General features: G+C 37.8%; 2 protein-coding genes across 4 annotated transcripts in view; both read right to left on the bottom strand.

The window, feature by feature from the left end:
- Positions 1 to 3,679: 3,679 nt before the first annotated feature.
- On the bottom strand, positions 3,680 to 4,039 carry LOC144962750 (uncharacterized). The gene has a single exon (XM_078895975.1). The coding sequence runs from the start codon at positions 4,037 to 4,039 to the stop codon at positions 3,680 to 3,682; it is 360 nt and encodes a 119-aa protein (XP_078752101.1).
- Positions 4,040 to 6,993: 2,954 nt separating this feature from the next.
- LOC144962987 (E3 ubiquitin-protein ligase HECTD3-like) overlaps positions 6,994 to 13,923 on the bottom strand; it is a 29,751-nt gene continuing 22,821 nt past the window's right edge. For all 3 annotated transcript variants that reach the window (XM_078896497.1, XM_078896498.1, XM_078896499.1), the window contains exons 17-20: positions 13,628 to 13,757; positions 13,076 to 13,229; positions 9,825 to 9,893; positions 6,994 to 8,264 (exon numbers count right to left, since the gene is read on the bottom strand). In XM_078896497.1, the coding sequence (XP_078752623.1) occupies positions 8,195 to 8,264; positions 9,825 to 9,893; positions 13,076 to 13,229; positions 13,628 to 13,757 (423 nt within the window). In that variant the 3' untranslated portion in view covers positions 6,994 to 8,194. The remainder of the gene's footprint in view (positions 8,265 to 9,824; positions 9,894 to 13,075; positions 13,230 to 13,627; positions 13,758 to 13,923) is intronic.

The following is a 13,923-nucleotide window of genomic DNA, read 5'->3' as shown; positions in this document are numbered from 1 at the left end:
TACTGCTCAATATCAGTATAAAACTTCATTGTAGCCGAGGGCGACAATGTATCATGTATCTGTGTCGGATTGAACTGGATGAAGAAAATTCAGTTTTAAAGTCAAAATAGTAAGAAGTAAATGTCTTGTGGTTTAAGAATGAAAACTCGTTCTCTCCAATGAAGTTATTTATTCTTAATCAGACTACTATAAGTTAAGCTTGACTTTGTAATTTAAGCATTGTGTTCAACCCTATTAAAGACCATTTTGAGACTGGGGTGGGGTCTTTTGGCCTCCCACGCCCATGGTGGGCAGAGAAGTCATTCTTGCTGTGTTTTCTTTCCCCTAATATCTGTTTTCCTTTTCCCAGGTTGAAGAGAAGACACATCCTAATGACCTTGAATGTGTATTTCTCCTGTTTACAAAGGGTATACCAGTTACACTTTCACTCTCCAATGTTTATTGTCATTGTTTTGACTGTAATCAGTGCTCGAACGCTTTTTAACAGAACTAGAAATAAATCAAGAAAATCAAGTACCAAAATAATATCGTTCAAGAACACAGATACTCATTTACTTTTAATATGTGTTAATTAAATTCCATGCAATGCTGATGATGAGTTTTGAATACCAAAATTTTTGTTTAAGTTCACCAAAATTTACAAGCACTTAAAATTAGCAGATCTATATCTTACGATATTAATATTTATAAATAAAAAGAACAACAAACAGAAAACAAGGTATTAACCACAATAATATCAAATTTGGACTGATGTTTAGAAAAACAATTGATTTTTAAAATTAGAATACGTAATAATAATAATGTGAAGGAGGCTTTCCCGGTCATGTATTAGAAGACCATAAATATCCATAAATGCCCCCAACCCCATTGGACACAGCATTGCCTAATATCAGTTAACCTCCACTGACCTCAGACAGGTAATTAAACAGGGAAGGTTAATGGGCCTTTTAGAGTTCCATCTGCTGATAATTTTCTTTTCCTGTAGTTCCAAATGAACATGTGTCCTGATTCGGTCGGTAACAAAGTGATCTCATTGGGAGGGGGAAAAAAGCATTTTTTTGGTTAAGAGTATGAGATGACGATGGTGGGGTATCAAGCATCGGTTTCAACTGCCGTTTGTTGCTATGACGATGTCACTAAACAAGGGTTTTACTAAAAATGTATGTCGCAATTTGGTTTTTAAAAATTACTAATAACATATTTTTTAAAAATCGGGACCGAAGGTTAATGTCGCTATCCAGGGGTTGTCGTTATTCAGAGGTTGTACTGAAATAAAGTTCCCTTTCTTCGTCAAGCGGAAATTTGTCTTAGAGTCTATTCCAAGGGAAGACTGGAATAACCCAGGTGTCAGCCGCAGCGCCGTGCCACAAATTGAGCTAGGGAGAGTTGGCTTGCTGAAAGCCACATAATGCAGTTTGTTTGTTTTTAAGTGTTTCACGGCGCTTGCAACACATTTAGGTTATACAGTAGAACATGAAAGTAACGTACTCGGAAATAGCGCGTAAAATCTAAATCCCCGTTTTTTTTCTCTTATTTGAGTCAATAAAATTAGCATGCAAGTAGCGAGTATGAAAAAGAGGTCAACTCGGAAATAACGAGCATTTCCCAGCCTAGGACTTCGAACGAAGTAAAGCAAAACACTAGACAAGGGCGATTTAAATAATTTTAGCCTAGCTTCTTTTCTTTTCTTATTTTTTGTTATGAGTAATATTACATAGTAGCCTAGTCTAGAGTACATAGTAGGCGAAACACATTTGGGTGGGGGTTGGGTGTGTGTGTTTGTGCGCGTGTGGGGTTCAATTATTCACCCAATGTGGTGCCATGCGACGCGCGAGGTAAGCACTGGCAGCCAACATGTCAACATGCCTCACTTCGCAGCATCGGTCAGCGAGTCGCATTCGTTAACGAACGACACGATCAGCGAGAGAGGGGAGCGTGGAACCATCATTTCAGTGGGTCAGTGATTGAGTGATGCGCTTGCTTACCTCATCAAACATACCTAGTGCATACAAACACTCGCACAGACACATACACGAAATCTTGATGGAAATGGAAGGGGTGGATCAACTTCAACCTGTGGCCATCATTACATAGTTAACGAAGGCCGTGTTCAACCCCGCTCTCACCCCACTTTATCCACACACAGTCATTTGCACACACGCACAAACACAATCACATTGTCTTTCCATCTTTTTGTACGGCCGAGTGACCTTTCCTGGCAACCCGGGAATAGTGAGAACTCAGAAATAGCGAGTAATCAGGAGTGGACCCGTCGAACCCGCTATATCCGAGTTCTACTGTATCAGCGCCAGTAAAAAGGAAGAAAATGGGATAGTAAAAGGTTCTAGAATTACAATTGAAGCACCCAAGAGAAAGTTAGACAAAGGGGAACTGGGAACAAATAGGGATCAGATGTAGATTCCAAGAGCATACCACCAATATACTTAGTTTGAGATCACCTATGTCTCATCCGGACATAAGCACAAAATCCAACAAAGAGGAACACAGTCAAATGCTTACATTATACATTTAAAATAACAAATATAATAATACATCACAGAGAGATGATTTACAAGGACAAAATATCATCTCCCAAAACAATAACTATGCATTTGACTGTTTCCCTCCCAGCCAGGGCCAGGACAAAACCAAGTAATCCCATTCCAAGACAAAGACAGAAAGCATGTTGGAAAACAGACATAAGGGGATAGAAGACGCAGTATGTACCTCCACATAATGCAATGGATATTCTAACTAGTTATCTTTTGGGTGCATAGCAAAGTCCATACTGAAATGTACTGCTGAGCCACACTGTCAGTGAATTCAATTTACAATGATATAGATGAAGGAATAGATTTGGCTAAAATAGTGTTTACAAATTTTATTATAAATCAATTTTGAGAACAAAATCAATAAGCTTCAAGGATTGGAATTATCATAATAATACAAAATGAAAAAGAATAAGAAAGAAACATAAATAAAAACATGGAAATTAATTATCACAGATGAGAAAAAGCAATATTAAACATTAAATTAAAGTATACCAATTATCGGTATTTCACATTGAAAAGAAGCTCTAAACAAGCTTTTTTATACCAACTATTTTGAATGCACGACTTATGACAACGATTCATGCATTTCAAAATAAAGCTTTATCAATGCAAATGATCATGGAGCTTCATTATTTTTGCTGATACTGATAATAATATTTAAATTATGTCTGCTTGACTCTTTATATCAAACTCAATCCAATATACAGTGCAACATTTTTCCTGGCTCTCGCATTCCTCATCTTCAAAAATTTTTTAAACACCAATTTCAATGCTTCAACTTCAAATCAATTCTTCTTTCATCTATTTCTGAGCTTCATGTATTATTTACCCCAGAGACTCCTTCTAAGTAATACCTAATTGATTAAAAGATACAGGCCTTGCCATTTAATTTATAATAAATTATAATAGAAAATACATTTATTTATATATATTGTAGCATCTACTTTACTGGAAACAACAAACAATGAAAGCAATGTGTAGTGAATTTTATAAATTTAATGAGTTCTCTCGTGTTTACGTTTTTGTCTGATCTGGCGTGTAGAGTAGTCTTGCAGTCAGCAGTATGTGGTAAGTCTTCGTAGTTCGTAGGAAACGGAGATCGCCACACATGCCCCCCCAAACACGGACTAGTCATCTTCGTAGTACCGAGGTCGTTTAATGGTACGTCCTGAGCGAGATAGCTTCTTAGTAGGCACTACGTTAGTATCATCAGAAGCAGTACGGGAGTTTTGTATGTTTCTGTTCGATAACTTTCTGTTCGTATTCGGTGGGCGTCCACGACGAGGTGGGGTGGCAAGGGAAACTGGTTGCGTAGAATCGACAAATGCAGGTTTAAGTCGGTCAATCGAAATCCGTTCTGCTTTGCCACCAACATCAATCAGGAATTGTTTATCTCCAGGGGTTATGACAACATAGGGACCTGTATACGGCTTCTGAAGGGGTCCTCGGTGGGTGTCAACACGGATGTAAACATATTTTGCTGACATCAAGTTCTTGGGTAAATTTGTTTGATGATAGCTGTGATGATGTGTTGGCCGTGGTGAATGAAGGGACACGTTTTGCCGAAAGGTTGCCAAAAAGTCTTTAGCGTGGAAGTCTGAAGGATGGTCGGGTATAAACTCTCCAGGGATTGTTAAAGGTTCTCCGTATACTAATTCAACTGGAGAATGACCGATATCATCCTTAGGTGCAGTTCTTAAACCAAGCAGAACCCAAGGTAGTTCATCCACCCAATTTGGAGTTATTAGACGAGCTTTGAGGGATGATTTCAAGGACCGATGAAACCGTTCAATCATGCCGTTGGACTGAGGGTGATACGCAGTTGTGTGATGAATCTGACACACCAAGTTGACTGGCCATCTGTTTCCATAGCGTGGATGTAAATTGTGAGCCCCTGTCAGAAGTCATATCAACAGGAATACCAATACCGCGAGATCCAATTGGAGATCAGGGCTTTTGCACATTCTTCTGTTGTTGTGGTTGTAACGGTATTGCCTCAGGCCATTGGGTGTTCCTGTCATTATAGTAAGGAGATGGGAACCCCTTGACTGAGTAATGGTCCAACGAGGTCAATGTTTATATGTGAGAATCGCTTTCCTGGACATGGAATGTTTCTAACGGTGCTCGTATATTTTTTGAATTTTCAAGATTGCAGTTGTGACATTGCTTAACCATGCTGACACTTCTTTCTTAAGACCATGCCAGATAAACTTCTTGCTGATAAGTCTGACTGTGGCCTTAACTCCAGGATGACTATATTGTGAATAATTTCGAAAACTGGTCTTCTGAAGTCGGTAGGAACGATAGGTCTTTGGTAGCAGTTGAGATGTCACAAATTAACTCTGGACCCGAGTCAACGGATGTTTTTGACGATTTTGAGGCTTGTTAATGCGAGATCAGAGGAACCCAAGCTTTTGTCTGGCGCAGAGGCGGGTGTGACAGATACTTGAGCTCCAGTATCTACTAAAAAACGTCGGTTTGAATTTTCATCGACGACGATGAGTTGGAGATTTTTTGATGTGGGCGCGTTGGCTGAGTAAGAATCCGGTCGACAGCAGAATTTACTGTTGACCCGGCTTGGCGTTTCCCTGGTTCTTCTTGTTTTTCTTAAATGAATTGAAGAGTTTGCATGTTTGTGCACATCGACGGGCATTTGAACCAAACCGTTGATGGTACCAGCAGAGGGAATCTATTTCACTGGTCATGGTTGGTGTGTCAACTTCACAAGTAGTATGAGAAATTGAAAAGGAGTTAGAGTTTGAGTGAGCAGCGTAGAAAAAATTGTCAGCTTCTCTGGCAAGTGCCCTGTAATCATCCAGGTTGGACGAGTTTGCTAATGGAAGTCTGATGTTTGCTGGAAGTTGTCTTAAGAATAACTGTCTGAAGAGCAGACAGGGCTTGTGTTTGCCGAGGAGCACTAACATCCTGTCCATTAACTCAGATGGCTTTAAGTCGCCCAAACCATTCATGTTGAGTAGAGATTCCGCTCTCTCTGTTTCCGAAAGGCCGAACGCAGACAGCAGGAAGTTTTTCAGTATTTCATATTTACCTTCCTTGGGTGGTGATGATAGAATAGCAAGGGCTCTAGTTGCTGTGTCTGAGTCTAAGGCAGCCACTACATAGTAGTACTTTGTTTCATCGCTTGCTATATCGCGTAAGGCAAATTGTGCCTCGCTTTGTGCAAACCACGCTGAAGGACAAGTGGTCCAGAATGTGGGCAATTTCAATGCTACGGCGTTTATTAAGACCATGCCAGATAAACTTCTTGCTGATAAGTCTGACTGTGGCCTTAACTCCAGGATGACTCATATTGTGAATAATTTCGAAACTGGTCTTCTGAAGTCGGTAGGAACGATAGTCTTGGGTAGCCAGTTGAGATGTCACAAATTAACTCTGGACCGAGTCAACGGATGTTTTGACGATTTGAGAGCTTGTTAATGCGAGATCAGAGGAACCCAAGCTTTTGTCTGCGCAGAGGCGGGTGTGACAGATACTTGAGCTCCAGTATCTACTAAAAAACGTCGGTTTGAATTTTCATCGACGACGATGAGTTGGAGATTTTTTGATGTGGGCGCGTTGGCTGAGTAAGAATCCGGGTCGACAGCAGAATTTACTGTTGACCCGGCTTGGCGTTTCCCTGGTTCTTCTTGTTTTTCTTAAATGAATTGAAGAGTTTGCATGTTTGTGCACATCGACGGGCATTTGAACCAAACCGTTGATGGTACCAGCAGAGGGAATCTATTTCACTGGTCATGGTTGGTGTGTCAACTTCACAAGTAGTATGAGAAATTGAAAAGGAGTTAGAGTTTGAGTGAGCAGCGTAGAAAAAATTGTCAGCTTCTCTGGCAAGTGCCCTGTAATCATCCAGGTTGGACGAGTTTGCTAATGGAAGTCTGATGTTTGCTGGAAGTTGTCTTAAGAATAACTGTCTGAAGAGCAGACAGGGCTTGTGTTTGCCGAGGAGCACTAACATCCTGTCCATTAACTCAGATGGCTTTAAGTCGCCCAAACCATTCATGTTGAGTAGAGATTCCGCTCTCTCTGTTTCCGAAAGGCCGAACGCAGACAGCAGGAAGTTTTTTCAGTATTTCATATTTACCTTCCTTGGGTGGTGATGATAGAATAGCAAGGGCTCTAGTTGCTGTGTCTGAGTCTAAGGCAGCCACTACATAGTAGTACTTTGTTTCATCGCTTGCTATATCGCGTAAGGCAAATTGTGCCTCGCTTTGTGCAAACCACGCTGAAGGACAAGTGGTCCAGAATGTGGGCAATTTCAATGCTACGGCGTCGATAGACATGTTTATTATTATTATGTTCTTGTGAAGAGTTGAACTGGTAAATAGTAATAATAATAATATATACCTATCTCTTAAGTTGTTTTAAGTCGGGGTCACCAATGTAGCATCTACTTTACTGGAAACAACAAACAATGAAAGCAATGTGTAGTGAATTTTATAAATTTAATGAGTTCTCTCGTGTTTACGTTTTTGTCTGATCTGGCGTGTAGAGTAGTCTTGCAGTCAGCAGTATGTGGTAAGTCTTCGTAGTTCGTAGGAAACGGAGATCGCCACAATATATAGATAAATTATAATATATAATCATATTTGTTACACTGCAATATAAATAAAAACATGTGGTGGATATTGCAATATGTAGCAATAAAAGTGTAACCTCTCTATAATGACATTATCGCGATCAGGAAAAAATGTTATGGAGAGTTGTTATAATAATAATGGACTTTTATATAGCACACAGCATCCTCAGTCATGAGGCTCTTAGTGCTTTATATTATTGCAAAATAAGTTTCAAGAAATTACATTATATTATCAAAGAAAGATTTTTTAGAATTTCTTGAACACAATGATTTTGACTACCAAATGCTTTGATTCAAAAAATCTATAATTCAATGGAGTATTTCCTAAATTATCAAGACCACCTGTAGGCAGCTCACGTGACGCATCACATCTTCTAATTGAAACAAAGCAAGAATGTGCTAAGAGCATGCAAGGGAGTCACTGCAGAAATGCTGGTGTCCTCCAGCAGCCATTAAATTCCATCTCACCCCCCTGTCGCCTCCATTAACCCAACCCCCCCCCCCCCTGTCTCTCTCCTATTCCCACTCCTACCCTTACTTTCCGTTTCCGAGTTCAAATAAACCAATTCAATGATGTTGGCTTGCAATGATTATTTGTTCTGCTGTGCAGTGTCCCCCTTCTGTCACAAATTGTCCATCTTTTGAGAAAGTCAGGGTTGGCACCTCTGTTTTTGGTGCTGTGAGATCATGGCACATATCAACTCATTTGTGTTCAGGTACAAGGACACTAAACCCTTCATATATTATAACGCATGAAAACATGAAAATAAATAATACACATTGTAAATTAAATTCAATACATCTTAAGATAACTGAAGTGAATATATTTTGTTACCTGGTGCATCATACCGACATTAAACGGGCCATTTTATTGCTGTAATATATATCATTACCCATCTCGGACCAGCTATTTATTATAAGTAATTGACGTCCCTAAGACTAAGAGGCAATCTAAAAATCTCAGCTATCAATGCCATATCTAAAGTGGTATTATCTTTAGATAGTTTCACATCTTCATCACAAACTTGAATGTGGAACAACTTTGACATCATTCGTCTGTATCAATGGATACACAATTGTAGGCAGCATATCGTATCTTTTCTTCAGCAGCTTTTGCACTGTGGAGGATAATATAGTAGATAGCTCTGTAATCTAAAAACGGATTATCAGAGTAACACGATTAATCTCATGAAATGGCATGATTCTTCAAAATGATGGAAAACTGCATTTGATAAAATAATTGTGACAGTAAATTGCATTAACAAAAAGGGCAAAGGGGGTATTGGTCAGTACGGACCAACAAGCACTGGAGCTCATTAGCCTCACCATTGTGGAGAGGCTATATTGGTCAGTTCTGTGCAGAGATTTTCGTCCAAAAATTGAGCTTTTATATAGTGCAATATCCACTGAATGTGCTCAAAGTGCTTTACAAAATCTAAATATTTTTACTTCTACTGGTGCTGAATCATCTGTAAGATTTTCATATTGGTGTTTTTTGTTTTTTTTTAATGATTATTGTTAATTAAGAATGCTTGCTCTATTACGATAATCTTGGGTTGCTGCAGTGGCAGTATGCCAAATGCCGGTGATGTGACAATATTTGGCCACATTTCCAGCTCAACTGTTTTGTTTTCAGGGGTTTTTGTTTTTGCATTTTGTTTTTGTCTTTTTTCTTCTTATTTATATCTTCTTTTCAATTATGTGAGGTGAGTAAAGATTTGGGTATTATCTAGATAACAGAATTATCAATTTAAGTTTATAAAACCCGGATCTAAAAGTGAATGGGAATAATTTCACAATGTTGTTTCTTACACAACGAATTTGGCCAACTCGTGTAAGCATCACTATATATGTGACATGAATGACAGAGGGAGAGAGTAAGAGGTCAAATGTCCCACAGATAGAACCATGGCGTTAGGAATACAGTGGAGTCCATTTATAACGAGTCCTGGAATAAAGAGAAATCTGTTGTAACGTCATTTTCTAAAACCTCGTTTTTTTCTCCTCTTTATCTTTGTAAAAAAAAGTGTTGCTATAACTATAACACTAACACCATTGGACAATTACGTGAGTCTGTTATAACGGAATAGTGCTGCTGTGTACAGCACAAAAGTGAATAAAGCCTGGCCGGTTGAGAAATGACCTAATGTGTCGATTGTGTGTATAGCAAATGAGAGATCCTCAGTGTGCAAATGAAACAATGAAGGCTGTGTCAAATGAGTTAGGAGGAGAGGGGTAGAGATATAATAAGGTGGGTGCAACAGGCTAGCAGTGTTTGCTGTTAGGCCAAGGCATCGTGTACAAGAACCTGGTGTTAGGCAAGATGAATTTGTATTTTGTTAGATGGGATACATAAAACTGGAATAACCCCCTCCCATAAAGTAAAAAAAAAAGAAAACCAAAATTTAAAAAAAACATACACCAACCTCCTCAAAGAACAAAAAACACAAACCCAGATCCATAATTGACCAACTATACTTCATGCCCAACGGTTATGTTCAACGATATCATCAGGGGAGATAATAAAAATAATAATTATAACCCAATACCCAGAGTAGGCCCGCATAATTATTTCCCTTGACTTTATAACAGGATCTCTTATAACGAGAATCCTGCTATAACGGATTTTTCAAACCAGTACCATACATTTCGTTACGACAGGATTCTACTGTACTTACTCAGAATAAACTGGAAGATGTAGTGTGTTGCAACAGGTTGATGACTCAGGTAGTGGGTCAATAGGATTGCTGTGGATGAGAAATAGGTTGTTGACGTTCAAGATCAAATGTGTATAATTTTCAAAAGAGAATTATAAATTTTGACAGCCTAGAAGTTAACAGTGGAACCTCCCGATTACGACACCTCCAAATAGCGACAACCTCCTGATAACGACATTGACCCGTGGTCCCGATTTATTTTCTATTTAAGATCAGTAAAAAAAACCTCCACATAATGACGCACTTTTTGATAAAACCTCCGAATAACGACATCATTTTGGCGATTTTCCTCAGTTTTCGTAGATATCTGATACTAAAAATACAGAGTATGAGTACTCAAAGTTTATAAAAACGATTCCTGCTTGGACCAATGAGAATGCAGCTTTTGAAACCAATGAGAACGCAGCTTTTTTTGACGAATCTTGGCTGATATGCATTAATAAAACCAAGGTATAAATGTAAGTGTAAGCAAGTAAACACAAAATCTTGGACAATGTGATATTATGTGGTGATAGAAGTAGTAGTAGTAGTAGTAGTAGTAGTAGTAGTAGAAGTAGTAGTAGTAATAATAATAATAATAATAGTAGTAGTAGTCGTAGCAGTAGTAGTAATAGTAGTGTTTTTGTGGGAGGAGGAGGAGGAGGACTTTTATCTAACTCGCAGCGTCCGAATTACCTGTTTTTGTTTGTTTTAAAGGGTTTTACAGCGCTTGTGACACATCTATGTCATATCAGCACCAGTAAAAAGGAAGAAAATTGGATAGTAAAAAGTAAGACAAAGGGGAATGGTTTAAATAGGGAACAGATGTAGATTCCAGGAGCACACTATCAGTGTACTCAGTTCAGATCACCTAAAAGTCTTATCCAGACACACGCACAAGAACCCTCTAAGAGGAATACACTACAATGTTTTGTTTGTTTTGTCGATGTTAATAAAAATTGGTCCCGCGGGCCTTACCACGCCCACTTTGTCCGCCATCTTGGAAACCTCTAAATAACGACACTTCCGGATAACGACATAAAAACTCGGTCTCGTGGTATGTCGTTATCGGGAGGTTCCACTGTATTTGTTTGTTTTTAGGTTTCTTTTTTGGCACTTGCAACAAATTTAGGCCATTTCAACGCCAGTAAAAAGGAAGAAAATGGAATAGTACAAAAAGTTATATATTTACAATTGAAAACACACGAGATGAAGTAAGACAAAGGGGAAGAGTTCAAACAGGAAACATGTAGATTCCAAGAGCACACTGTCAATGTACTTCATTTTGAGATCACCTAAAAGTCTGAACCAGACACAAGAATTGGTCCCCACTAAAAGGAATACACTCAAATGTTCAAAACTAATATATATATTTAAGACCAAAAAAAGTAACTACAAAACAGAGAGATGATTTACAATGAAAAGAAATACCGTCTCCCAAAACTATAACTATACATTTGACTGTTTCCCACCCGGTCAAGGACTGCGGAAACGGCTAGGACAAAACCAAGTAATCTCATTCCAAGACAAAGAAAGAAAGCAACTCGGAAACAGATATAAGAGGGGATAGAAGACACAGCGTGGCCTCCTGTTGCCTGTTATATCAATTGTGGACCATTTTAAAAAATGCAAAACAAAAAAACCTCAAAATCAGTCCCTATGGTAAAACAGTTTTTTGTGTGTATTTTTTTTTTTTAATTACGATCTAAATAATTATATTTATCCACTATAGAGTGATATGAATTACAATTACATCCATTTTTGAATGATATACACTCAAATATTCTGCAATATGGATGACCAGAGAAACATATTGACATTGCTGGGAGCGTAGTTAAATGTGAATATAATTATTATGTCAATATATGATATGGGAACGATAAAAAAAAAAAAAGGCCAATGACAAATGCAAAGTGACAAAGCAACGTCAACCAGGATTAGGAGAGGGGAGGGATGGAGTGGAGGGGTTCTTCAAAGAGCATACATTGAAGATTTGAACACTTCTGTCTTTTAATCATTGCATTGAAAGGGATTAGTGATGGTGATTTGCCTCTGTACACCAAAACAGCTTGGGTAATGGCATAAAACAGGGTATTAACTACAGGGAGTTGTACAAAATTGCTATTTATTGCCACGTTTTTTGTAGCAAGTTCTGTTGGTAGAACACAGATCAAAGTCCACAACATTTCATTGGTGCTCTAGCACTGTCTCGATTCGAAAGATGTTACTGAGCCTTTAAAAGAAGTTTCCTAGTTTAGAACATTGAGGCACATAGACGGTAATTCTTTAGAGCCATTGGGCTATAGCGTTTCTATAGCGTGAAACAGACAATAGCTTTTGCTTGGTATCCTTTGGATAGGGTACTAGTCTATCACAAAGTACTGTCTGACAAATCTAACAGACTCAACTACCCATTCATACACACTTGTGCAGTTCTTTTTCTTACCCATTCACTGATGGGTGGACAGAGAGGTCAGATAAAAATCACGACTGCATCCGGTATCAATCTTGGTCCTTTGCATTTGAAGCAAATGCTCTTCCAACTAAGCTATTGGGACCCCCATTGATTAGAGGGCAGGGTCATTTTTCCTCACCACTGAATGGCATTAACCAAGTGTCTTGTTTAAATTTGCTTGTTTAAAATTGTAATATCGCCTAACAGGCGTCATGTCCTGTCCTTCATGTTAAATGTTGCTGTTGACCAGGGGCCCGCTGTAAAGCGCTTTGAGCACATTTAGTGGATATTGCGCTATATAAAGCTCAATTTTTTAAAAGCTCAATTTTTTGTTCTGCATTTACAAGCATTTACTTGAAGTTTTATGTTATACAGCAAAAAAAAAAAAACAAAAAAAAAAAAAAAAATTAAAACTTTGGTGCAACACAATCTATATAATCAATATTCGGTTTTAAGGTGAAGAAGGCTATCCCATATTATAAAAAAGTTCTGAGAACATTACTTGGATGCTCTTTTTCAATATATAAGGCCCTTTTTACTTTCAGGCTGATCATTTTTTTTAAAGATTACAAAGGTTAACATGAAACACTGACATTCTGTGGTGAGCAAAACTTAGCTTAGACGTTACCTAAAAAAAACAAAGAAAGTAAATAGGTACTCTATACAAGTTTTGAAAAATTACAGGATAACCTACTTGTCCTTAAAACCATCTGATTAATACTCTGCATAAATCTTCATCATATTCAGGAGAGATTCATGCTTATCGTAGCTACTATACCTCTTTCCAGCAGAGAGGAAAATATTCACAGGAAGACGACGCCTGCCTGTAATGAAGCGAAGCAACCTACTTCTGTCTTCATTTGAAAAGTTCTTAATGGCTATCCAAAATTGTTTAACTCTCAAACTGTCCTCCTCCAAATTATGATAATAGGCTGCAGAATACAATGTGAAATGTTAATAGCCAGTTATCAGATAATGGTAACATACATATGCTGGGATTACATGATTGAACAGAATATAAATGATTACCAAATATCTATCTGTTACATTCTCATTTCTTATATTTAGACAGATTATAAAACATTTGATAAAAATCTGAATTTTCTTTTCCTTGCATACAAAAAAAAATATTTTTAAATCAAAAGTGTTAATTTCAAATCTGTAAAGATTAATGAGATTAATGGAGATTTTCTATTATCATTGAAATCCAATAAACCTGATTTTGAATATTCCTCCTGAAAACTTCAGAAAAAGTTTTTCACTTTACCATGAAAATAATAATAATCATAGCACCGTTTACTTCAACAATACGACGACTCATATTTCTTACTTGATCTCACTAGTCCTTCAACAGTTATCTCTGGCTCCCCACAAATACGAGTCTCTAACTCCTGCCAGGGCATCAAGTTCAAGACAGCCTCAGGCAATACTTTAAGAAGTCCATTCTTGATGGCTTTCAGCTGTGAAAAACAAATAAATAAACAGTATTCAAGTTTCCCCACCCCTATAATAAAATTGAAAAGAAAACTTCAAACAAAAGACAAATATTTGATAATCATTTAGGCAAACCTAAATCAATGACAAAAATTGTCATTTATTCCCCAATTAAACATTAATCTGAAGGAA

This window comes from Berghia stephanieae, chromosome 1 (genome assembly GCF_034508935.2).
Source record: "Berghia stephanieae isolate SIO BIC M18660-M18661 chromosome 1, UCSD_Bste_1.3, whole genome shotgun sequence".
NCBI classification, from domain to species: Eukaryota; Metazoa; Mollusca; class Gastropoda; order Nudibranchia; family Aeolidiidae; genus Berghia; species Berghia stephanieae.
Note: the sequence above shows the minus strand (reverse complement) of the source record. Positions and strands in the feature narration are given on the sequence as shown.

Excerpts from the sequence above, each read along its gene's own strand:
- LOC144962750 (XM_078895975.1), bottom strand. The coding sequence starts at position 4,039 with ATGTCAGCAAAATATGTTTACATCCGTGTTGACACCCACCGAGGACCC.